At 38.6% G+C, this 27,813-nt stretch overlaps 2 protein-coding genes across 3 annotated transcripts in view; one reads left to right on the plus strand and one right to left on the minus strand.

Moving 5' to 3' along the window:
• The window catches only part of LOC127432894 (asc-type amino acid transporter 1-like), a 34,872-nt gene extending 19,359 nt beyond the window's left edge, over positions 1 to 15,513 (minus strand). The window contains exon 1 of the mRNA XM_051684440.1: positions 15,310 to 15,513. Within this exon, the coding sequence (XP_051540400.1) occupies positions 15,310 to 15,457 (148 nt within the window). The 5' untranslated portion in view covers positions 15,458 to 15,513. The remainder of the gene's footprint in view (positions 1 to 15,309) is intronic.
• A 9,729-nt stretch (positions 15,514 to 25,242) lies between these two features.
• Positions 25,243 to 27,813, plus strand: part of rhpn2 (rhophilin, Rho GTPase binding protein 2) — a 47,100-nt gene continuing 44,529 nt past the window's right edge. For both annotated transcript variants that reach the window (XM_051684233.1, XM_051684313.1), the window contains exon 1: positions 25,243 to 25,433. In XM_051684233.1, the coding sequence (XP_051540193.1) occupies positions 25,365 to 25,433 (69 nt within the window). In that variant the 5' untranslated portion in view covers positions 25,243 to 25,364. The remainder of the gene's footprint in view (positions 25,434 to 27,813) is intronic.

The following is a 27,813-nucleotide window of genomic DNA, read 5'->3' on the forward strand; positions in this document are numbered from 1 at the left end:
GTAAAGACACCGAGGAGCTGGTTGCTAACTGCACTGTTTAGAAGTTTTTAAAAACTTGTGCTCAGTGCATGGGGATTTGTACAGTTAGTCTTACTTACAGAGGGAGAAGTCAGAATTTATCATTCCCTCCCACCACATCTCAATGTTTCTGTCATTCATACCCTCATCATCATCATTGCTTGAGATGCACTGCAGTCTAAAATGCTGATGGGTTTAAAATCTTGCTCTGGTGCAGTCTCCTTTTTTCCCATATGAACACTGAGCCAACCCAAATTGTCCAAAAAGAACTGTCCTCCCAGCTGTCACAACATTGCTGCACATTCCAGGCAAATGTACATGATAAAAAAGATCAACAATGTTAGAGTCAACATTGATTGCAAAATCAAGATTAGAGTTCAGTATTCAGTAAAAGGCACATATTCTGCCTCACTGGAGTTGAGTTGTGCTGTGTTGGTCAAAACCGCCCTGAGCATGTTCAGTGCCTGAATGGCTATGCCTCAAGAAACTTAAACAACAGAGTTTCAATTATAGGACCTCATTGACAGATATGGACTAAAGCATTATGTAATGCTTTGGGTTCTCTCTTTATCTGTTGTTGTTCACGTGAAGCCTTAGCACTATCCCTGTAGCCACCACACCACAAAGAATCATAACTTCTACCACTAGACCAGAACCGCTTTCTGCCAGGTCAGACCTCTTGATCTTATTCAAACTACATCAATTAATTTTAGGGTAAAGACCAAGGCCACACCTATCAGTTACAGTTAATCACAACTCATCTTAGAAACTGGCCATATCCATATCTCTGCAAGTTGTTGGCCTATACTGTAAATCTAAGACGATCTGCAGATGTCAGTTATCTATACCTTTGCAGTGTGAAACAGGTGCTAAAATTAATCAGGTATCCACTGTATCTCTGTATTAGAATCTGCATGATTCTGAGACTGCACGTGTAAATATGACATAAAAAGTAATAATCTGATCAACTGTTTAATAAAGTCATTGCTACTTCACTTCTATCCAAATAATCTGTCAATTTACTGCAGTCACAGAGTCACATTTCTTACTGTGTACAGATTGTCTATGTAGGTCAATTTACTTAATGATACAAATGTTTATTTCTCAACCACATCACTTTTTCACTATGCAATTTCCCCTGCTCTGTGTTATTAGACAGCCACATTTAACAGGCACAGCAGACACAACACATTACTGGTTTTTCAGTTACAACAAGAAAAATACAAAGGTGTAGTCTCAATCTAAGCAAAGGCTTTCATAATATGACCTTCAATTGAGCAACAAAATACTGCACAAAAACAAAATAATCTTATCAACCTTCTGAGATCAGTCTGGATGTTTACACGGTGCTCTGTTGAAGGTCATCACCTAACAGTCCACTTAGGCTAACCAGGGGCGTAGCAACTGGGGGTGGCATGTCCCCCTCACTTTAGAAATGACTAAATTACAGTGTAAATTATAATTACACTTTAAGACATTTAATTAGCTTAATCGTAGTGCAAGGGGAAAAATTTAGCCGTTCACATAAAACGAAGCCTTTAAGACCAAGCACAGCCCTCTGCCAGATGGTTGCTTTGACAGTTGGTGGTAAAAAGCGGTAATCACTAGGGGTGTAACAATCCATCGATCTGGATTGATGCATCGGTCCAATAACCAACGATCCAATGTTATCGATACAATGCGTAAATATCGATATAGATTTTTTTTTTAAGATGCACCTTTATTTTAATACTTTTATGTCAGCCACGACCATACGCATTTCCGTCAGGCGATGAAGCAACCTTAGAACATTCACTTCACTTTATGAAAGCTAGATACGCTTTTCATGTGGGACAAGGATGTGCGCAGGGTCTGTGAAGCCAAACTGCGCTCTGCTATCCGAGCTTCCCGCGAAACGCGAGCTCCAGAACAGTGACAGGATCAGTGCGCGCGCGTCAACCAGGCGCTCCTTAAAATGCGAGCTCTCGTGACAAACACTGAGCGGCTCACATGCGTGATAAATTCGGGCTTCCATCGATATTGTTGCGCATACAATCCATTTAAAATTTACATGACAATTTGCTATTTAAAAGTAACATGGAGCAGTTCAACCATCATGTGAAAGGCCTTGACAACGCCAACATTCTGAACAGCACTAATGAGGGAAAGAGAAATTACCTGCTGCCCAGCACTAGCATCAGTTATAAGACTTTACACATCTACACATCAACACCCTTACTAACATTTATCCCAGTTAACTGTAACAGAATTTTTCTTACAACTCTGGAAGTTGTAGCCAAGAAAACCACGGATAGCACGGATAGTTGGAAAAATGGGTATGTAAGTATTTTGAACTGGATTAAACTGAAAAATAAGCTGTAATCAAATGATTGATGATCAATTGTGTGTGATGTTATTTTTTTATATTATTATCTGTATAATTTTTTTCAACATCTGAAGTGCCTTGTTTTGTTGTGGATGTCCCATTGTGGATAATAAATTTGCACTTTTCAGAGAGCTCAATAAAATATTCAAATTATATTATGGTTGCATTTGAGGGCCAAACTATTTTTAATTGATTGTGTAAAATAGGCACATAATATCAGAATATTGATCGCAGGGTCCTGAATCGAATCAAATCGAAATCGTATCGCGGCAGACTTTGAAGTATCTGCAAATATCGGATCGCAGGCCAGGAGAATCGATATAAGATCGTACTGTGATGAAATGTCCGATTTACACCCTTAGTAATCACAATGATTAGCGCTCACATGTCACCGTCTGCGTTTTGAATCAGGCAAACGCAGACAGCATGATTAATATCAATGAGCCCAACAGACTGCCAGCCATTAGCATGACAGACACTGAGCTGTTGACAGAGTTGGGCTGTAATGGAATACATGTAACGGTGTTGCGTATTCAGAATACAAAAATGAAGTAACTGTATTCAGCCCCTTTCCACTTTCAAGCACCTGTATTCAGAATACAATTACTTTATACAAATTTATAATAATACTTTTAGAATACTTTTCTCATAATGAACACAAAATAGGCCAGATGTGAAAGAAAAAAATATTGTCAATCAAGAAACCATTTTTCTAAACAGCGCACAAGAGCACACTACACTTATGCAGTCTTGGTCACACTTTCACAACAAATTTGCTAATTTGAAAACACAATCACGGGTTAAAATTATAGAATCGATGGTTGCATTTTTGGGATACTTTAAAAATGAACAGCGGTCACCAAAATGTTTGATGGTAGGCACTTAAGAATGAAAATACAACGTCTTATTTTTGTATAATGTTTCCCGGATTAAATATCTGGCAACCGTACTAGCAAACACTGTTGTCTTAACAATCCACTTGCTGTCAGCTGTGGGAAAGTACCAATACCGGCAGCAGTGTTTTCTCCACAAATATAACATTCGCATGCTTGTTACATTGTTTTCCACGATTGTTGTGTAAATTATTTATGCAGCTGCAAATGCGGCTTCTGTGTAAAGACAGAGTAAAGACGGACGGCTCATGAGAAGCATTTGGTGAGTCACGTCCACATCAGAAACTTGCAGAACGAAGAACTGTTAATGAAAATAATATGAATAGGTAAAATATGGGAGAAAGTACTGCTGAAAGACTGAAAGAGGGAAAAGGACTTAAAGTAGATCAGAGTCCAAACGAGGACAGAAAAACGTGTAAATAGCTACTGTAAAATTGTTGGCTTATAGACGTATGGGCGGCTAGTTCAGTGTGACACATATTGTAACATACAGGCATATTAATATTATTTCTCACTTTTGAAAAAACATCTCATATGAAATGATTCACAAAAAAATCTAAAACAACATTTAAAAAAAAAAAAAAAAAAAAATGTGTAAAAGAATCAAAAGCACCCAAAAATAAAAGTGTTGGTAATAAAAGAGATAAATAAGTCTAAATATGGAAATATAAAAGCAAGCCTTGTTAAAATAAGTTATATATACTATACTGTTGTGACATGACCTCACTATTTTGTTTAATTTCTGCAAGTGGCATCCAGTTATCATCTCAAAAATAAATGTGGTTCATTTGCATTTCTTATATAATGTTGTGCCAAAATATATTATTCTTTGTCAGTCCAGTCAAAAAATGGGTTAAGAAGAAGATTAAAATTTTGTTAAAATATTAAAATGACCACAAACTGCCTTCTGTTTGCCTTCTGCCTTCCATAAAAAATATTAATGTCCAACTCCACATCTAATTTAAGAAACTGGTTATTCAGATTCACTTAGATGTTAATAGTGGAGATGTGGCGGTTCAGATAAGATGATAATGACTTCTCACACATAATACTTCCAATTGTGCCTTGCCTTTAAAAATATGTATTCTAAAAGTATTCTAACAGTATTCTGAATACATCACTTTTTTATGTGATGTATCGGAATACAATACTAAATACACTGAAGGAAGTGTATTTAGTATTCAGCCCAGAATACTTTCTAGATCTTCTGCCCAACCCTGGCTGTTGACGATAATCAATCTACCTGAAACAAGACGTGTGCAAAAGGAGAAGTCATCTTTTACCATTGTAAGTCAATATTGTTCAACAGATGAAAACATTTTACATTTTGGTCATTTTAAGCAAGTTTTTTAAATCTCTGACCTCTTTATTGTTAGTCTTTTTCACAGTAACACTGTATGATCAATAATGTCTCATGCACATATAATATATATATATATATATATATATAGTAGTGGCCAAAAATATTGGCACCCATGGTAAATATGAGTAAAGAAGGCTGTGAAAAAAAATCTGCATTGTTTATCCTTTTAATCTTTCATTCAAAAAATGTACTAAAATCTAACTTTTAATTGAAACGGGGGAAATATCTTATTATTAAATAAATATTTTTCTCTAAAATGCATTGGCCATAATTATTGACACCCTTTTATTCCATACATTGTGCAACCTCCCTTTGCCGAGATAACAGCTATGAGTCTTCTCTTATAATGCCTAATGAGGTTGGAGAACACCTGGCAAGTGATCTGAGACCATTCCTCCAGAATCTCTACAGATCCTTCAAATTCAAAGGTCTATGTTGGTGGACTCTCTTCTTCAGTTCATCCTACAAATTTTCTATGGGGTTCAGGTCAGGGGACTGGGATGGCCATGCCAGAATCAGCTTGATTTTGTGGTCAGTGAACCATTTTTGTGTTGATTTTGATGTTTGTTTTGGATCATTGTCTTGCTGGAAGATCCAACCAGGGCCCATTGTAAGCTTTTTGGCAGAGGCAGCCAGGTTTTAATTTTTTATCTGTTGGTATTTGATAAGAGTCCGTGATGCCATGTATCTGAACAAGATGTCCAGGACCTCTGGCAGAAAAACAGCCCCACAACATTAAAAATCCAGCACCACATTTAACCGTGAGCATTGGGTACTTCTTCATCTCTGTGTGCGCCAAACCCATCTCTGGTGTTTGCTGCCAAAAAGCTCTTTTTTGTTTCATCTGACCATAGAACCTGGTTGCATTTAAAGTTCCAGAGTGTCTGGCAAACTGAAGACTCTTGAGTTTGTTGTTGGATGAGAGCAGAGGCTTTATTTCTTGAAACCCTCCAAAACAACTTGTGGTGATGTAGGTGATGTCTGATACTTTTTTTAATTATTTTTTTTCAGACTTTCTAACCCCAAGACCCAACTAATTTCTGCAATTCTCCAGCTGTGTTCCTTGGAGATTCTTTGGCCACTTGAACCATCCTTCTCACGTGCGTGGAGACAATATAGCCCTTTTCCAGGCCGATTCTTAAGATCTCCAGTTGATTGGAACTTGTTAATTATTGCCCTGATGGTGGAAATGGGCATTTTCAATGCTTTGGCTATTTTCTTATAGCCACTTCCCATTTTGCGAAACTCAACAACCTTTTGCCGCACATCAGAACTATGTTCTTTAGTCCATCCCACAGTGATTGATAATTAAGGGAATTTGGCATGTGTGTTACCTCATATTTATACCCCTGTGAAACAGGAAGTCATGGCTGAACAATTTCATGTTCCTAGTCACCCAGGTGTACTAAAAAATTTAAAATATGAAGGGGAATATACTTCAGATATATTTTACTCATAAGAATTTCTAGGGGTGCCAATAATTGTGACCAATGTGTTTTGGAGAAAAATATTTATTTAATAATTAGATATTTCCCCTCTTTCATTTGTTTTACTTCAATTAAAGGTTAGATTTTTGTAAAACATTTTGAATGAAAGATCAAAAGGATAAACAATGCAGATATTTTGATGTTTGATGTAACAATGATGTTTGTTATCATATCTATTTTAGAAGAAAAAATCAGTGACCAAGTCAATAGTGTAGACAGAGGTGACACAAGCCTCTAAAATTGTTCAGGTAAGATCATATTTGACACTGACATTAAGGGATATTTTATGCTTTGATTCTTTGGTTCTGGCTGACTGGACCAATGTTTGAAATGTCTAACAGCATTCATTAAATTATATGATAATTCTTCTGTTTAATATGAACATTTTCATTCATACATGGTTGCTACATTTTAGTTCTAATTACTGAAGTGCTATCATAAAAAATGCTTGATTGACTGATTTTTTTTATTTTTTTTTATGAGTTCAATTGATATGCTTTCTTTCAAATGATATCACATATGTTAAAAAAATCACTTAAGCGGGAGGTCACATGATGCCATGCAAGAAGCAGACGTGTGAGCGACGAGCTCTGCGCACTTTGCTAAATTTTTTATTATTTTCATGTTATAATCTGGTGAAATTTGATACACCCAGTTGCACATTTGCTCTTTGAGGCAAAACATGGCAAAGAAGACAAAATCCTCGGGCTCTTGAGACATTAAAAGACATTTACGTGCTCAGGATGAAAGCCCCAACAGGCCTACAGACCAGGAACTCAATCTGGATGGCGCGGTCGGAGAGGTGATCCAGCGTCAGTTGTCCAACATGTTGGTGATGTTGACGAAGGTTCTTGCTGACTTGGAGGATCTTGCTGTAATACGGCGATCGATTACGGCGATGGAAATAAAATTCTCTGAGTTAGTTACAAGAGTGACTGATGTTGAGAGACGAATCGATTGTCTGGAGTCTTCGGAGAGGGAATTAACCGCTAATCCGCCCGCGACCAAAGTTGATTTGGAACATCTCCTTGAAAAGCTTGAAGATCTTGAGAATAGAAGCCGCAGGAATAACGTTCGAATTGATGGAATTCCTGAGCATGAGGAGGGCAGAGATATGGTGAAATTCCTAGACGAGCTTTTCCCGAGTCTGCTCGGCATAGGCCATAAACTGGAAATCGAGCGAGCTCACAGATTTGCTGAGGGAGTTAGGTCCCGATCAATCCTGGCCAAATTTCTGAGATCATCCGATAAAGATCTTGTGTTGCGCCAGGCGAGGAAGAAAGGGAAGCTTTCTTGGAAGAACCATAATATTTTCTTGTTCCCGGACTTTGCGAGTTCAACAAGAGAGGAACGCGATCGCTTCAAGGAATGTAAGAAACTCTTACATCAGCGAAAGATCACTTTTACTCTGATGTTTCTGGCCAAACTGAGAATAGAAACGATGTTTCTCATGTGAGTGGGTCGACTTGCTGTACTTACTCTGGCTTTTGAGGAAGCTGGGCATCATTTTGGTTTCTTTTTGCTTTTTGCGTTGGCTCCACCGAGCTTAAAGAAACTTTTGCATTGACGGAAGATTACATTTGCATTGAAGTTCCCAGCCAGTTTGAGAGTGGACACTACAGATGACCGCAAAATATCTACATGCTCACACAAAGGATGTCTTTTATAAAGTTGACGGATTGTGTAAGTCATGGTATATACTTTTACGCGGCCATGGTATATACTTTTAAGTGAATTGACTCGACCATCCGGGGAACCGGGATTCCGGTTTTGTTTCTTTTTGTATTGTTCCGCCTAGCGGCTGGAGCTTGTTCTATTGAATAGCACTCCTTTGGAACAGCTGTGGATTAATCTGTTCGTTCTTCCTGCTTATTCCTCCTGCTGGCTGGAGTTTGTTTAGTTGAGTATTTTTACGGGACATTGGAATGATTACGTCATCCGCTGAATTCATAACAGCCGGCTCACTGAACATTCGTTTGTCTGTCCGAGGAATCTGAATGGTTTAATATTTTTGTGAGGCAAAATTGAGCAAACCGATGGCAATGTTGTCATGGGGGCTCGTGGGCGTTCATGGACCTTTTGAGTTTAGAGGGATTGCCGCCGGTTGGCACTTTTGTGCGTGGGGTTAATGTGCATGCTTTTCTTTTTTCTGTTTGTTTTGTTCGGGGGGAAGTTCGGGGTTTGATTGTTTCATTAATGGGGAATGTGCTCTGTATAATTTTGTTTTTTCTACTATATCAAAATGTCAGATGTTAATATGAGTGGATTGTTTCTCTCCACATGGAATGTGAATGGGTTGGGGCACCCCATAAAAAGAAATATGATATAGTGTTTCTTCAAGAAACGCATCTCTCCCCGCAGGAAGCTGAAAAATTTTGGAAGATATGGGGTGGACATGTTTTCTTTAGCGCTGGCTCAAGTAAGAGCATGGGAGTCATTATATTGATTATTAAACATTTACAATTCAAATTTCTCAAACAGATTAAAGATAAATTAGGGAGAGTCATTATTGTTTTAGCAGAAATTCAAGGGCAAAGTTTGATTTTGGCTAATATTTACACACCTAACGCTGATGATCAGGGCTTTTTTATAGATCTTGAAGTGATGCTGCAACCGCTGGCACCCCTCATGATATACTATTGGGAGGAGACTTTAATCTTTTGATGGACTCAAATCATTGTCCTTGATCATAGTGAAGCAAAAGTGTGTAAACCCCCTAGAGCAACATTGACGCTTCACAGGATGTGTAAAAATCTTGGTCTTACAGATATTTGGCGACTTTTGAACCAATCTGGCAGGGACTATACATTTTTTTCATCAGTCCATAAGATTTATTCTAGAACAGATTTTTTTTTTTTTATATCCAAATCCCTCATTTCATCTGTTGTTGATTGCTCAATTGGAAATATCTTAGTCTCAGATCACACCCTAGTGAGTTTAGAGGTGATGCCACATATAGAGAAAAAGAAATCATATAGTTGGCGCCTTAATGTGTCCCTTTTGCCAAATCCTGATTTCCAACAAATGTTAAAAACTGAAATCAATGTTTATATGGAGACCAACTGGTCCTCAGTATCCTCTGTGGGCGTGGCTTGGGAGGCACTTAAGGCGGTTCTTAGGGGTCGGATCATACAGTATGCCTCATTCATTAAAAAATCCAAAGCACAAAAACTCGTGGAGTTGGAAGGGAATATTAATAGTGCCGAGGCAGAGCTGAAGCGCCGTATGTCATCTGATGGCCTCGGAGAATTCACCCAATTGAAATATAGATATAATACTATTTTGTCACGGAAAGTGGAGTTTTGGTTATTCAGGGCAAGACAGTCATACTTTGAGTCGGGGGACAAAGCAGGAAAATTTTTGGCTAGATATATAAAGCAGAGAAAGTCTATTTCTACCATTCCCTCGGTGAAATCTGCGGGTGATGAAATATTTACCTCGGCCATTGATATTAATAATGCTTTTAAAGAATTCTACTTTGAGCTCTATAGTTCCACGTCTTCGTCTACTGATGAAGATATTAGGAACTTTGTGGAACCATTAGATCTTCCTAAACTGACGACTGAGCAAAAAAATTATCTTGATTCTGAGATAAACTTGGAGGAGCTTGATGAATTAATTAAGGCCTTGCCTACAGGCAAGGCTCTGGGGCCTTACGGCTTTTCCTCTGAGTTTTTCAAATCTTATGCTACAGAACTGGCTCCACTTTTGTTAGAAGTTTATACGGAATCATTAAAGAATGGAAAGCTTCCGCCAACCATGACACAAGCCCGGATCAGTCCGATTCTTAAAAAGGACAAAGAGCCAAGCGAGTGTATAAGTTAACGCCCAATTTCCCTGATCCAGTTAGATGTAAACATTTTGTCAAAAATTCTGGCTAATCGATTAAGTAAAGTTATGACATCACTTATACATATAGATCAGGTGGGGTTTATTCGGGGCCACAGCTCTTCTGATAATATTAGGCATCTCATCAATATCATGTGGTCAGTAGTGAATGATCAATCTCTGGTCGCTGCCATCTCAGTTGATGCCGAAAAGGCGTTTGATATGGTAGAATGGGATTATCTTTTTAAGATTTTGGAAATGTATGGGTTCGGGAGTACATTTATTGGTTGGATTAAGTTACATTATAGACAACCTGTAGCAGCGGTACAAACAAACAGATTAATTTCAGATTATATTACTCTGGATAGGGGCACTCAGCAGGGTTACCCTCTTTCCCCATTATTGTTCTATCTTGCCCTGGAACCATTAGCAGCCGTGATAAGAAAGGAGGATGATTTTCCAGGGGTGATTGCGGGTGTGACGCATAAGCTTCTGCTTTACGCAGATGATATTTTATTATTCGTCTCCGACCCTACAAGATCTATGCCTTGCCTCCACAGAATTATTAACTCCTTTTCCAAGTTCTCAGGATACAAAGTCAATTGGTCTAAATCCGAAGCTTTGGCTTTGACAGCGTACTGTCCAGTAACGGCCTTCCAGCCGGGCGCCTTCTAGAGGCCCAAACAGGGAATTAAGTATTTGGGAATTTTATTCCCAGCAAATTTGTCTGATTTAGTCAGAGTTAATTTTGATCCCATAATAAAAAGGTTTTCGAATGATGTGGACAGGTGGGCTTCATTACATTTATCGATGATTGGGAAGGTTAATGTTATTAAAATGAATTGTATTCCAAAATTTAACTACCTTCTACAATCTCTCCCTGTATGTCCCCCTCTCTTATTTCAAGCAATTTGATAGCATAGCGAAGTCCTTCATTTGGAATGGTAAGTGTCCCAGGTTAAATTTCAATAAGTTACATAGGCCGATTGACAAAGGTGGGTTAGGCCTACCCAAGATTTTGTTTTATTATTATGCATTCAGTCTCAGACATTTGGCTCATTGGTCGCTTCCACCTGAGAGAGCCCCTCCCTGGTTTTGTATTGAAAAGGAAGTTCTTGCCCCTATCTCGCCGCTGCAAAGCCTTTCGATTAAATTAGCCGGAGAAGTTAAGTCACACCCCGTTATTTTGCATTTGCACTCGATATGGACAAAAGTGTCCAGAGTGTTTAATTCTGATATTTATTTAAACGTAGCCTCGAGCATATGGCTGAACCCTAAACTATGTATTAATAAGTCCCCTTTCTGTTGGTCAGATTGGATTGTGAGGGGGGTTAATACACTTGGTGACCTATATGAGAGTGGAGTATTGATACCTTTTGAAAATTTGGTTCAACACTTTGGCATTCACAGATCTCAGTTTTATAAGTATTTACAGCTGCGCCACCTACTCTGCACTGTTTTTGGGAGTGGCACGCACCCCCCCAGTGCGGCAGATACTCTGGGAGTGGTGATTGCTGCTTTTGGGAAGGGTCATGAGGCATCAGTGTATTACTCCCTGCTAATTCAGAGTCTGGGGGACGGAACTTTGAATTCTCTCAAAAAATTATGGGAGAAAGATCTAAACTTGACATTGGAGGAGGGGGTGTGGGCTAGGATCCTAAAAAATGTCAAGTCTGCATCTAGAGATGCAAGGGTTCGCCTTATGCAATTTAAGATTTTACATCGATTTTATTGGACCCCCTCCAGATTGTATAGGCTTGGTGTTAAAGACACACCCACCTGCTGGCGATGTCAATCAGAGGTTGGAGACATAACTCATGTCTTTTGGGGGGGTGTTGAGATCCAGGAGTTCTGGTTGAAAGTTCAGAGTCTTACATGTGATGTATTGGGCACTCTGCTTCTACTTTGCCCCAGACTCTGTATTTTGGGCGATGGGGTGGTCATCGATATTGAGAATCAGCACATAAAGGGTTGGGTCCTAACGAGCGTCATGATCGCCAGACAGGTTATTTTAAGGGGTTGGAGGTCGGTTGGAGCGCACTCATTTCATGAGTGGTGCTCGGAGATGGGGAGGGTGGCGGCCTTTGAGGAAGGAATGTATAGAAGGCTGGGAAATCTGTGGTTATTTAATAGGAAATGGGGCAGATATTTGGCCTTTTTTGAAGGCTTTCGGGGAGGGGTAGTGGAGAGGGATCTCTAGTTTTAAATATGTGTGTGCAATTTGATTGTTTTTTGAAAATATGCTTTTTATTTATTTATTTATTTTGTGTGTGTGTGTGTTTTGTGTTTTTTTTTTTTCTCTCCAAATATTTATGACCACTGGGGTGAGTGTTTGTTTTGGGTGGGGGTGTTCGGGGGGAAGGGTTTAATTGTACATAATTTGATTCTGCATTTTCTGTGATGTTTATTTAATTTGTTGAATGGAATCAATAAAACATTTTAATAATTAAAAAGATCACATAAGTCGCTTTTCCGTCATCAGGCCGAACGGTTCTGAGCACGGTATTGAACGCTTACTGTAGCATTTCCACTGGAGCACGGTTCGGCTTGGCACAATTATAAAATGGTTTTTGGCCCGGAATTCTCGGCATGGTTAGTTAACCATACTCGACCGTGCTGAGCCATGCTGGTGGAATGGGTTTAGTATGTGGTAACTCATTTAATGCATCTTCATGATTTTATTACGATGGTTTAACTAGTATTGTAGCCTACATTTATTTTTCTACACATCTTTTTCTTCAGGGAAGTAGATTTCTAGCTCATTTAAACTCAAAATACATCAATATATTCTCATATTCTATTTTCATATAATACTTATATAATACTATATCACTGATATAATACTTATATAATACTTTGTCAATAAATATCCTTTTAGGCTAGTCTGGGAACTTTTACCTTTCTGCATGTTCGTGTCCGGTGGTAAACACAAACTCAGCAAATGATGGAAAACCTTGCGCCTATTTCTCTTTACTTTCCTATTTGCGACATGGTCTGTGTCTTTGTTGTTTGCTAGCAGAGTACAACCAGGGAAAAAGGCAGTCCTAAAAACTGGAATATGCATTCATCCTCCATAGTGCGCCGCACTCGCTCCAATATTTACCTCTCACGAGGATCTTTTATGTACATTCTACTGATTTCACAGCACCACAGTGGAAAAAGAAAGTGTAGCCGTGCCAACTGGCCCGAAACAGCACAGAATGGTACGATTTTGCAACGAGAACTGTTCGGACCGATGGTGGAAAAGTGGCTATATTCTTAAAAATTCTTTAAAACTGTCATATTGTGAAAAGAGGCTGATGAAGAGGCTGTGAAAATGTGCAGGTAAACTGTGAGAATACCAGCCTGACCTCATGAACATGAAGGCAACATTTTTGTAAAATGAAATGACATGCTTAATTAAATTTTTTGCTTCAGTTTCTCAATGAAATGCCCAGCGGGGGGCACCAAAAGTGAGTTAAATGGTGTCGCAATCAGAGAAGGTTTTTAAGGTGAATATTAGATGGAGGTTTTAATGAATAAAACATACCTCCCTAACCATAAACTTTAATCTAAACTTAACCAAATAGTTTTTTAAAAGCAAATGAGAGTTTAACAAAACAGACATCCCAACCCTTAACCAATAACCTTGCGTTAAAGAAAAAAAAAATTAAATCATAATATAGCAGTGTGTGAGTAATACCAGAGACTATTTAGCAGAGACAGGAGAAAGTGAATGGGAGAAATTGGAATGCCCAACCAAGAAGCTCTGAGCACCCAATGGTCAACGGATGTAGAAAGGAAGTCATGCCTTACAGTTAAAAGAGCCAATCACCAGTTAGATACAGACATCGCCTGTCAATCAACTCGAGAATGTGCATGCGCTTTAGCTATATAAGCCATGAAAATTGCGTTTTTAGCGTAATATGAGTTACAGAAGCACAATTTATGATTCCAGAATTGTCAAATTTTATGGCTGATTTGAAATATGTTCTTTGATAGTAATCTTGACCAACCGTTTTTGAGATTTCGGTCTTTCTCCATTCAAGTAGATGGGAGCTGCACTGTCATGACTGGAAATAGCCTCCCGAGAGCGTTCCAAAGATGGCCGACAGTGTTACAGTGACTTGTTAGACAGACTTTGGTAATGCTAAGAATAATAAAGTTATACTGTATATAAATAAAAAATAAAACACACAGTTGTTGTAGCGGTTCTAGTGTTAATTTTACCAGGAAACTGCGGCAAAACATAGAACACAGCAGGTAAAAGTCAGTTTTGACACTACTGGAGAAAACAGCAGCTGAGGAGAGTTCTTTGGGAGAATATGCCCGCCACAAATACAATAAAAAAAATAATTAAAAAAACCAAAGTCTGTTTCACAGTGACTTAAATTTGAGGATGCTATCTATACCTTAGAATGTATTGACTGTATTTACTGTAGGCCTATATGTCTAATAAGTCAATATTTATATCAGATATTATATAAGGATATTATAATTTAGATTAATAGGCTACAAGGCATGACTCATGTTTGTACTATTGGTGAGTAACAGCCTATTTATATAGCTTATAGCTTATTGTTGATTACATATGCTGTTATTATTACATATGTAATTAAGTGCTTATAAACATGTATTTTCCTGTCTAAAGCATATTCAATCTTTTATCGACTATAATGAACATAGAAACGTGTATTAATCATCATATGGAGATATAGTAGCAAAATTCGAGAACTTTCAAAAGGAGCTATATGAAACTGCTCACTTACAGCAGCGCCTACACTTCCGCGTACGTTTTTCTGTATTCTATATTGGATTCAGTATTGTAATCGGCTCTAATATGAGCTGGTGCGGGGTATGTGAAGGACACAGTAGTGAGTTGCAGCCACGTAAGCGCGCCGCTGAAATTCAGCCCGACTCTCTTCCTCAAAATGATGCAATCTGCGCTCTGATTAACAGAGTCTGATGGAGAGTACAGTGAGAGAGCGGCATGGCATCAAACGCTAGTCTTCTCTACAATGCTCAGACAGCCATGCAACTTACTAGCGTTTGTCATCACTTGACTGTTGCCCGAACACCTTATTGCGCGACAGTATAAATTAGGACGTTAGTTATGAAAGTCACGCTGAGACCTGGTAACTTTTATTGCTGTATTTTTCAACAGAAACATTTAAAGCGAAACACATTTCACAAGGCAGATGTGGGCAGCTGTCATGCTGAGCGAGGGAAACAGCTTAAGACAAATTATGAAAAAGGAAACAGCGAGTAAAAGAAAGGGATAGACACACATACGGAGAAACATGGAGTTTAAGTGTTCCAGAGCGCACGTGTTGTTGACACGGCATATTACAGTAAATATGAGGAAACGTTTCTCACCTATAATGATAGCGCAGGCGCTCAAGAGACCAATTTCTTTTTTAAGAGTTACTCTGTCCTTTGATCCACTTTGGTTTCCTCCCGCGTCTAACATATTCTGTTGCTCCGTTTTCGCACAGTTTCTCCGGTTCGTCTCGGTTCCATCCATTTGTGCGGCTGTTTAAGAACACTGCATCTGTATCCGCGCCTGATCTCATATAGCGTGCTGATGCAGGGGGCAGCGCTTACGCATGCGCAGAACTCCCGTCTGCCTGTTGCCTCTTTTTACTGAGACCAACAGGCTTCAGTTGCGCACTGTAACATTTTGGAAAGGTCAAAGCAGCGAGTGCACACACTGATTGACCAGAACCACACATGCACCTATAACGAACATTACTCCAAAGGCATTACGGCAAACATACAATTTTCACAGCAACTGAGTAAAAGTTGACAGGTAAAGTAGTGGTTCAGTGAGAGTGTGGTTTAAAAAAGAGTGTATTTAATACAGGTTAGAGCAGGGGTCTTCAACATTTTTAGGCTCAGGAGGGACCCCTTGGTGGATAGAGAGATGGAGCAGGGACCCCCTGTTAGATACTGAATTAAATGGATTGTTGCATTTTCAGTCTTTTAGCCTACTTAGTTATGTACAGTGTACTTGGACATTACATTTTAAACTTTAATATATACATTTTAATCATTCAGTGCATTGGAGTTCAGTTTTTATTTCTGTTCCTCTAGTCTAAAGCTTACTCTTTTTTTCATGTGGGAGGAACACCTGTTGACCAGTATAAAAAGCCACTTTACATCCCATGAAATTTCAGTATTTACATTTGTGTGTATGTTATGAGTGATCTCTTATGTATGTATATTGTTTTGATATATGCATCCATGTGTATATACCAATCACAAAGTTAAAAAAAAACAAAAAAAACAGCTTGAACACGTGATGTAAAGTGTTTAGCACATGAAATGAACACAATCAAAGTGATCAAAAAGATAAGTACTGGTTTAATTTGTTTGGCACTGGTTAATTTGGTTTATGGTAGGTTTAACTATTTAAAAATGTTGCAGGGATAATTAAAGAAACAGAAGTCAAAGCATTAGGAAAGCCTGTCTACCTCTGATTCTAACGACAAGCAAGCCCCATATGGAATCTGCACACTTTTTTTCACTTTTTTTGTTAGAGAAAATTTTACCGTCAGAGAACCAAGCATAGAGATTCATGATATATTTGCTCTTTTCCTCCTTTAACTTGTTTTTAGGAACCTACTGATAGAAAATCCTGAATTTTAAGCACATTTTGCTTTGAGGTGAAACTTTGCAATTCTGCTACCTGGGTCTCTGAGGGTTAAATATGGGGAAATGTTTTAAACAAATTTGAGAATAGATTGGTACATTTACATTTAGTCATTTAGCAAACACTTTTATCCAAAGCGACTTGCAGATGAGACACATAGCAAGCACTTTGTCATACAAAGTTTAACAATATCTGCAGTATAGGACTGCCAAGTTCTCACAGTGGCTGGAGTAATAATGATGCTAGTACAGAGGGGGGCCTGGGTAGCTCAGCAAGTAAAGATGCTGACTACCACACCTGGAGTCACAAGTTCAAATCCAGGGCGTGCTGAGTGACTCCAGTCAGGTTTCCTAAGCAACCAATTGGCCCGGTTGCTAGGCTGGGTACAGTCACGTTTGGTTAACCTCCTCGTGGTCGCTATAATGTGGTTCTCACTCTCGGTGGGGCGCGTGGTGAGTTGTGTGTGGATGCTGCAGAGAATAGCATGAAGCCTCCACACACGTTGGTCTCCACAGTGCATGCTCAACAAGCCACATGATAAGATGCACAGTCTCAGACACAAAGGCAACTGAGATTTGTCCTCCGCCACCCGGATTGAGACAAGTCACTACGCCACCACAAGGCCTTAGAGCACATTGGGCAATGCAAATTGGGGAGAAAAGGGGAGGACCCCCCCCCCACACAAAAAAAAAAGATGCTAGCACAGAAGAAAGGGACAGACAAGATTTGTTTATGTACATTAAGTGCAGGTTAAGTGCAGTAGTAAGTGCAATTAGTGTGGGTTGGTTAAGTGCTCATGGAACAGATGTGTTTTCAGCTGGTTCTTGAATGTTGAGAAGGTAACAGCAGATTGTGTGTAGGTTGGAAGTTCATTCCACCACAAAGGAGCAGAGAAAGTGAACGATTGTGAAATAGACTTTGAGCCTCTTTGTGATGGGACAACCAGGCGTCGCTCGTTCATAGACCGCAGAGAGCAAGTTGAAGCATAGACCTGAAGAAGTGAATTGAAGTAAGAGGGTGCGGTTCCATTGGCTGTCCTGAAAGCCAGAGTCAAAGCCTTTAAGTTGATGTGGGCGGCTACATGTAGCCAGTGGAGTGAAATCAAGAGTGGGGTGACATGAGCCCTTTGTGGCTGATTGAAGACCAGACACACTGCTGCATTCTGGACCATCTACAGTGGCTTAATTGTGTTAGCTGAAGGCCAGGAGTTCTTATGAGGAGTTCTGTCTTGGCAAGGTTGAGCTGAAGGTGTCGTTCCTTCATCCAGGTCGAAATGTCCGAGAGGCAGGCAGAGATACGAGTAGGGTCATAAGGCTGGAATGACAGGTAAAGCTGCATATCATCTGCGTAGCAGTGGTAGGAAAAGCCATGTGCCTCAATGACCTGTCTGGGTTATGTTCTGTGCATTGAGAAGAGGAGAGGTCCAAGCACCGATCCTTGAGGAACCCCAGTGGTCAGCTGGTGTGCCACCGGGAAAAGTCCCGGTTCTCCCAATGGCCAGTCTGCCACTGGTTAGCTCTCGCCAGTCGCAGGGTTTCAGCTACTGACAAGAGGGCAGTCTTTGTTGAGTGTCCTTTTTGAAGCCAGATTGATGGCTGTCGAGTAGTTTGTTCTGTGAGAGAAAAGCAGACAACTGGTTGAATACGACCCTCTCAAGATTTTTAGATAGGAAGGGTAGGAGAGAGAGACCAGTCTGTAGTTGTCGACTACTATGGGGTTATGTGTTGGTTTTTTAAGCAGTGAGGTTACTCGAGCCTGCTTGAATGTATTGGGAAAGTTTCCAGTTGTGAGAGATGCATTGATAATGTGTGTGAGTGTGGGTAAATTCGATGGAGAAGCAGCTTGCATAAGATGGGAGGGGATAGGGTCAAGTGGACAGGTGGTAGGACGGTTAGAAAGAAGCACTTTGGAGACCTCAGTCTCGGAGAGAGGAGAGAAAGAGGAAAACTGAGAATGGAATGTTGGGAGAGAGTAGCTGTGGGTGTTAAGAGTAGAGAACTGGTTGCTGATGCTCACTACTGTACCTTGTCAGTAAAAAATGTGGCAAAGTCATCATTAGTCAGAGAAGTAGTAGGATGTAGTGGAGGAGGATAGAGAAGAGATGAGAAAGCTGAAAATAGTTTTTGGGAATCTGAAGTGTTACTGATATTGTTCTGGTAATAATACATTTTAGCAGCAGAAACTCTAGCAGAGTAAGAGGAGAGAAGTAACTGATACTTACACAGGTCAGCAGGATCTTTTGACTTGTGCCACTTCCTCAGCTCAGTTTGGTGATCACGAAGTGTCTTCAACAGTCAGGGGCTGGATGTGGCACGTGCTGGCTTGGAGGTAAGAGGACAGACACTATCAAGGCAAGAAGTTAATGTTGAGCAAAGAGCATTTGTAGCTTCATTTAAATCAAGTGAAGAGAAAAGGTTAGTGGAGGGAACAGATGCAGAGACTATGGAAGAGAAGCGAATGGGTGAGAGAGAGCGAAGGTTGTGGCGGAAGGAGACCATAGGTGGAGTAAGAGGTAAAGAAGAAGGGAGAGTAACAGAAAACTAGATGAAGAAATGGTCAGAGATATAACCATCAACCTTCAAAACTAGTTAAACTTTCAGACAAGGCTTTGTCAAACCAACATCAAACTTTGTCTTGACAAATTTTATCTAGTTACCTGAATGCCATTCAAAATGTTTGTTTCTTCCTTTCCCTGTCTCTCTGTTGCTCTTAGGTCTAAGGACATCCACATGGTCAGTGTGTCACTTTCAGTTACATTTCAGTATTGTTTTTGACAAATAATGTACATTTAAGCCACGGTTTTTTAGTATATTGTTGGCAAATGGTTAAATTTGTTGTTGATATTTGTATTTTATACTCCAAAATCTGATGACTTTAAACTTTGGGCATTCCACAAACTCAAAGAATAATTTGGCAATACAGAGTTTTATTATTATTATTATTATTATTATTATTATTATTATATTTATTTATTTTTTGTACTAGAACAAAACTTCTCTGTTGTCTTAAATCCTGCTGCAGAAGTGCACAAAGCAAACCAATACTTTGTTTGAACACCAGGAAAGGGAAAACACAGGACACTCTGTGTGAGATGGAGCGGAGTTAGCCTGTAAACAAATATATCACAGCACGTGAAGACACACACTCTCACTCTGAATTACCAACTCATTGGGTCTTTGAGAACAAAAGCTCCACCCCAGTCTGTAGGTTACAGTGATCATTGGACTTCTATCAGTATTAATTAAAGGTCTTTATATAATATTTTAGAATACTACTAATAATTTTAATATCTTATAATAATAATTATTATTATTAAGGCTCTCTTAATTCCAGGTTGCCACATAATTAAAATTTTTATTTATTATTTATTAATTCTTTTATAAATTATAAAGCGAAACTGACAAAGTTTTAACAGTACTACAACATACTGTATATTACATTTTAAGACTCTATAGTAAAGACGTTATAGTAAAAACTTTTTTAAATATTTTTTCCATTTAAAAAAAAAAACTATAGTAAGACCTATAATATGACCAGCAGAGGAACAACAATTTGGACACACTTTGTGGAAATCTTTATTCCACCATCATGGAAAAAATTTTCAGGCATCTAAATTTATATAGCTGTATCTCCAGAGTAGAATGCATTTTTCCCCTCTTGACTTTTCCATCCACACTACAATTCTTATGGCTGTTTGGAGTGAATATACAGGGTCTGTTTAATGGGTAAGACACTTCCTGAACTCTAATAGTCTACATTGCCAGTACAAAATGCATCTGTGTTTGGGAGACTGGTGGACCAATGGATTCTGTCATCAGTCACTGTGTCTAATGTTAAGTGTAGCTGGTGTGGTCTTTCACGCACAAACACTCTAACCCATACATGTTCACAGCCATATGCATAGCACAAATGCAAATGCAAACACACATCAATTATACAATCAACCTTCTCTTCCAACCCCCTTATAAACCATCACTAAATTTCTAACAAAAACACACACAAACACAACATATAATTCATTCTCTTTATAAAATACTAAAAAGGAATCCTTGAAATTTCACTGCAATCCCCTCACTGTCACTGCCCTGAATGGTCTGCCATTATAGATCACATAATATAATTTGTCCAGAGAGCAACTAAAGTGTTTGGGGTGAGGCCTGTGGCTGCATAACAACTAAACTCTGCACCAGTCATGAGCTTTTTTCTGTTTCCACTGCTCTGAGGTCAGATTAACATGCCATTTCTCACTCTCAGTCCATTCAAAGCAGGAAGAAGCACTGCATCACAATCAGCTTTGTGCCCAGCCGAATAGAGGAGAGAAATGAGCGGAAACCTGTTGTTGTAAAAGTCATTCAGGTGGCCCAGCCTCCTTTACAATAAGTTGACAGATATTCACTCTCACTCTTTGTGACTGCTTATTTTTGTGTAAAAAATAAATAAATAAAAAAAATAATATTTGCTTCTTCATGGCTTTGTATAAACATAGCTTAAGATTTCATTTTACTATAAAGCCTTGTTTCTCTTATTTTAACTTGAATTTTTGGATTATTGAGTGCCGATTCTTCAATCATTCTTTTTGAGTTTATTTTACACTTGTGGCTCCATCTAGTGGTTTTGATTCTCAGCTATTTGCGCTTATGGCAAGAACACAGAACATCTGACTTTTAGCAGTCAGTAAGACCTTGTGAAAAGTGCCAAGTGATAAGCGAAACACATTCTGACACACATACACACCCGCACAACACACTCACTGACTCTGAAGTAAAATAAATCACCTGACTGAAACAAACAACAGCAAATAAAGATTTATAGCGTATGCATATCCAGGTAGATATAACATTTCAGTTCCTGAGCAGTGGAGATGGTAGGGAGCTGTTGGTCATAGTGAAAGTATATGGTGAGGTCATTTTCTGAGCTTCAGATTACTGTACCAGATGGCTGTGTCATTTTTTCGCTGTTTTGACCACCTAGTTATTGCTTTAAGAACAACTTTTTGTTTGAATCACACCCCTCTTTTAATTAATGGGATATAATGGGCTTCTTGTTACCCCTTCAAACCATAGCCTATTTTAAAACTTGTAGTAGACAATTTGATTTTCTCTTCTAGAAAATGCAGATTTTCTTTCTTTCTTTCTTTCTTATTTTCTGGTTTATCACTGTCCTCAGTTACAGTGTATTTTTTGGCCATAAGTCGCAGATGTGACATGATAGTCATATTTCTCATTCATGTCTAATCAAACTGGAACATACCTTTAAAGAAAATGGTCTGTCTATTTTGAGAATGATTTTCCCCATATGGGAAACTTTAAACAACAAAATGACTTTCTGTGGGGGAGGGATAATCAATGTCCAGTATATGGGGCAAACTTAAGTACATCTAATCTGATATTATTTTGATGTATGAAAATGTTCACCAGTGTTGCAAGATTAAAGCAAGTACAGCACATGCATTATCAGGTCTTTCAGATAAAATATGAATCAAATAATAATTATAATATAATAATAAATATAATAAATAATGCTTAATCAGAGAATCAGAATCAGAGAATCAGTTAATCAATTAATATCATAATTAACATTTTTTCAGCCATTTTTTTTTACATTACATGAGTGTTGAATAATACCATGAAAAACATGTTTCTACTATTGTAATTATTTCCTGAAGTAAGTTCACACAAATGACCACTCAGATTAGTTATATGAGTTGTGTAGAAACACCCAGAAGTTTGTCTGAGAACATATACGTGTGTTGCCATACACCAAGAAAATCTTTACAAATGTATCCAGTATACTGGACTTTTGGAACAAGGAGGTTATTTTCATGGTTTTACAAGTGAGGCTCCTTTATGTCTTTAATCCAGCATTCTAAACCAAATTCAAAAAACATTTTGGGACCCATTTACTTACATTGTATGGACCTACAGAGCTGAAATATTTGTTTGTGTTCTACAGAAGAAAGAGGAATGAGGACTTTTTTAAGGTTACAAACTAGTAATTACAAGGGTATTATGCTATAAATGTGGTTTATGAGGACATTTGTAGTGTCCCCATAATTCAAATCACTTAAAAAAACATACTAAATGTTTTTCTGAAAATGTAAAAATGCAGAAAGTTTTTTGTGAGGGTTAGGTTTAGGGGTAGTGTTAGGGTTAGGGGATAGAATCTATAGTTCATACAGTATAAAAATCATTATGTCTATGGAGAGTCCTCATAATGATAGCTGCACCAACATGTGTGTGTGTGTGTGTGTGTGTGTGTGTGTGTGTGTGTGTGTGTGTGTGTGCGTGTGTGTGCGTGTGCGTGTGCGTGTGTGTGTTTCGGTATATGTTATGAGGGATTTTCTTCCTTCTCCAGGCTGAAAAGGTAAGTACAAAAATATCCCCCCAGCCTTTGAGATATTAATAAGTGTCTGTGGGATCAGACAGAAAAGCACAGACAGATTTGTAACAGCTGAACAAAGCCCAGAAAAGTAATAATCCCAGACTGAAGAGAAACGGACTCCAGACCTGATTTCCTCAAAACTCTTAAGCATGTTACAAAAATGTCCCCTTTGCACGTCTTTTTACAGTACGTGTGTATGTGCGTGTGAGTGTGCCACACTGAAACCATTCCAAACATCCGATCGACTGGCAGGAATGAGTTTGTTCCCAAACGTTGAAGTGATATTCAACATGTAGAATCTAGTACACTAGAGGGCGCCTTAATTCTAGCTGCTAAAGCTCCTGTCGCTGGCATTATGACCTACTGTAGATACATTAAATATAAGTGTTTCATTGGAAATGCTGTTCTGATTCATTCTTTTCTACTCCACTTAGCTCAGCTATTCAAAGTCAAAGTCTACAGGCATATTTGATTAATCAGAGCTATTTGCTGTTTATATAGTAAGGGCATGTTTGATCTGTGGTTGCTAAGTGACGGCTGATTGAGTTTTAGAATGCAAACATCTAAACATCTGTGCCAAGTTCTTAGAAATGTAATTGTTTTATTCATGTTAATTGCATACATTTTCACAAAACGTTTGTACCATTTTCTATAAAGAATAAAGATTTAATTTAAAAAAAGTTGAAAAAGTACTTTCTTTGCACATTGAATACACATGAATGTGTTCAGCTTAATCATAGATTTAAAAAAAGTCATGAATATAAAGAGGTTTTCTTAGGGTTACTGCAAATGACCTAAACAAAACCTGCCTTTTTTGGATTAAGCTTAATTTATTTTATTTTTGGCCACCTGCATGTTGTTGATGCCACACTGAGTTTATTTTGGCGGACAAAAGTTTTTCATATGTTACGTAATAATATTTTAGAATAAAATTCCTCCACTAAAGACATCTTTACACTGCAAAGGTGGCACAGAAGCTGCATCTGAACTGGCAATTACAGTAAGTGTTTTTACACAGATTGTTTAATGCTGCAAACCTGACTCCGTTACACCAGTTCTGTCTGGAGGAATGGGCCAAAATTCCAGCAACTTATTGTGAGAAGCTTGTGGAAGGCTACCCAAAATGCTTGACCCAAGTTAAACAATTTAATGGCAATGATACAAAATACTAACAACGTGTATGTAAACTCCTGACCCACTGGGAATGTGATGAAAGAAATAAAAGCTGAAATAAATAATTCTCTCTACTATTATTCTGACATTTCACATTCTTAAAATAATGATCCTATCTGACCTAAGACAGGAAATGTTTTCAACGATTAAATGTCAGGAATTGTGAAAAACTGAGTTTAAATGTATTTGGCTAAGATGTATATAAACTTCTGACTTCAACTGTATATATATATATATATATATATATATATATATATATATATATATATATATATGAAATGTATGTTCTATCATGACAACAACAAAGTTTAAGGCTGCTCCGGAGCTGCATTTCATTCACACAGAACCAAAGCAGCATCGGAACTGCCCTTAATACTAGTAGGGCTGAGGTGGGTCAGAGCAGACATCATATAGTCTGACTTTTGTGCCTTTACACAGAATTTTGAGCAGGCTCAGAGAAGGCTTAACTCTGCTGATGCCTTTATATTCACTCAAAATGAATAAGAGTTACACTTCATAGACATTCTTGACTTTAAGCACCACAAACAATAGGCTATCAAAATGAATCGTAATTCAGAAATTGACAATATTTTCATCACACATTTTGAGAAACCTGTGTATTAATTTTTTTTGTATGAATTTTATTCTTTTTAGGTATTTTCTGAATAACCTTTTGATGTGTAAGGTCAGACAGACAGACAAACAGACAGATAGACAGATAGACAGACAGACAGACAGACAGACAGACAGACAGATAGATAGATAGACAGACAGACAGACAGATAGATAGATAGATAGATAGACAGACAGACAGATAGCTAAATGGAAACTCGAAGCTTTGACACAGAGTCACCATGAGCAGTTAAGCATGTAAGAGCATGTTAATAAGAATACTATCTGCCTAGTTAAATAGTCTGAGCTAAATATAACGTTGAGGCTGAGTTTTTATACTGCAGGTCATATCAGGGGCGTGGCATCTCAGGTAAGCACTGACTCCACCCACTGAGCGAGCAGCTGACGTCACGCTTCCGGAGCAGAGCGGGGTGGGGACTCGGGGGAGGTGTTGCAGTCACGAAGGTAATTGTGAGAGTTTCAACATCGGTGAGCATCGTCAGACTTCTGAGTGCCTGGGACACACGCATACCTGTTGAGCTGCAGGGAGATCTCACGACTTCTACTTTCGGAATTTCATCGAGGCAATCTGCTTACGGTTGAGAATTCAGAAATGACGGACAATCTTATTCCCGACGGTTGCCCGACCGACGGACCGGTAGAGAATGGCTACTTCAAAAAGGTAAGAGAACCTTCAAAAAGAACCTTCCTTAGAAGGTTCAGTATCTGCCGTTAACCTTAATCAAGACTTATTATTACTGGCGGCGTAGACGATCACCACGCTCAGTGTTTAAAGAGCTGCTGTTTTGAAGTTAGTCATGTTTTTAAAAACATATGTCGCTTATTTGTGTTCTTTGACAAGTGCTAAAACTTGAGAAGTCTGCGTGGACACCAAGTTAAGGAGCACTTAGCCTTACTACTTTCTAATATGTTTATAAGAGGATCTGTTGGAGATTAGGACACATCTGCAGGGCATGTGGAGTGTGGACGCTGGCTGGCGAGCTCTGTTCACTGCCCAGAAGAAATGCCAAGCGAATTCACTCTTTACACCAGATGCTTTCCCATTCAAGACCGCACAGTTCAGTGCTTTGTATGTTTTCTTAAACGTATTAAACAACACACTTAGACTTGCTTAATATTGAATATTTATTTGTCAACATCCCTTACAAACCTTTACCATGGTAATCATAGTTCTCACCAAAGAAGTTACTACAGTCATTACTACTACTGTAAAACTGTAACGGGGTATTAGTCACCACTGTCCTTAGAAGAAAAATATGCTTTTGAAAGCTTCCTCCACTCTTTTGAGGATATCCCATGTCAATTTATTATGGTACAGTATTAACATTAATTGTATTGGTGTTATGGTTACCATGGCAAAATGTATACGGATTTGTACCCTCATCTTATGGCTGTCATTGACTTGCAAGTTGCAACGACAGAACTTACTTTTAAATTCTGATTTTGTAGTGATCATAGAGAAATTGGCTCAAAAAGAAAATGTTGAGTGACCCACTACAGACAGGTCTATTCAGCATCACACTTCATACATATTAAATGTGTATCTTAGTGTATTTACATAATTCTTGGTCAGAAATCCCATCAACATGTCATTAATAAGAATGTAAAGTATATTGTTATTGGATTGTTTGTGAAATGACTATGTGTTTATGGTCTTTGGAAAAGGAACCTATACCATGTTTCTGGTATTTGTCGGGAATCAGATTTATTTTTCTTTTGTAAGTGTGAATGGCAGCTGAAGAGGCGCATTGTTCTTGTTCAGCTCACTACTTTTTGTGTAAGGAGTATCTATTGGGTTTTATTGTTCAGGGCTTTCTGTTGGTATGAAAGTGATTGGCTGTAGAGTCCAACCAGACCAGCACAGTCTGTTGTTGGCAGTGTAGTTTCTCTCCCAGGGATCTTTTTCTGAGTAACTCTGAGATTATGTAGGCACACATGGCAAACCATTAAAGGAAAGGGGTTTGAAAGGATTTCTGCTGATGGAAGTGGTCGTGTTTCTTTTAGTACATTTTAGTTTCATTTTCAGTTGTTACATTAATACTTTGATAACGAATGTGGTTACTGTCTACAACGAGAAGGTCCTGTTACAAGGTGGGGGCTGGTTCAGCATGTTGATGTGGATTTGGTCCAGTTCTGCCTGAGCTTAGCCTGCTCGGAGAAACCGAATTGCAGATTCAGCATGTTTTTCCAGTTTTCCGCTATTAACGTTGCATCTGCCCAGTGACGGTGCAAAGCCAAACCACAAACATTAATGAAACACAGATGCTCCCATCTCATGTCCCATTACAGGCAGGAGAAGCTGTTCAGATCTGTAAGATTAGTTTAACATGGCTTCTGAACATCTCGCAGAAGCGTTACCCAGACAGCAGTAAAGTGATCAAACAGCAACCAACAGCGAATGAATGAGAAAGAAATATTGTGTATTAATCTGCATCTGCAACAATAACATTTATCACAATGACATACACAATAGAACAATTGCATAACTCTAACATGCACTCATTGATTGTGTACTGAAAACTCAACTTTGTTACCACAATTCACAATGAGGTTAGTCACAGAGACATTTAGAGGATGTCCTTTGGCTGAAAATGGTCATTAACATGTTATTGTCATCTCACATTTCAGCTGATTTCTGCCATATATAACAGTTGCATAATGATTAAACCATAGCCTGACTTGAACGTCCTTTTCTAAAAGATGGCGGGATGTTTTTGAACGGTTACACAACTTGGTCGAAGCCCCTGTTTTCTTTCTCATTTGTGCCCTGGTTTGATTAGGACCTTGTTACTGCTCTGTCTGCAGTGTCAGTACAGGGGTAATTGCTGTGTAATTGTGACTGTAGAAGTTTGTTTTGCTTGGCTAAACATTGCCCTGGTCGGTGTTCTAGAATGTTCAGAGGTCACTCTGGGTTCCTTTGACAGCTCCTATTGCACGAGTTTAGAATGGGGAGCTTGTGAAATCTTTCTGTTGCAGAAGTTTGTGGAATCTTTTTTTAGATTGGAACACACTGTTTCGTGTTAATCAATGACTCTTCATTA

The sequence above is a fragment of the Myxocyprinus asiaticus genome, chromosome 1 (genome assembly GCF_019703515.2).
Source record: "Myxocyprinus asiaticus isolate MX2 ecotype Aquarium Trade chromosome 1, UBuf_Myxa_2, whole genome shotgun sequence".
Taxonomy (NCBI): domain Eukaryota; kingdom Metazoa; phylum Chordata; class Actinopteri; order Cypriniformes; family Catostomidae; genus Myxocyprinus; species Myxocyprinus asiaticus.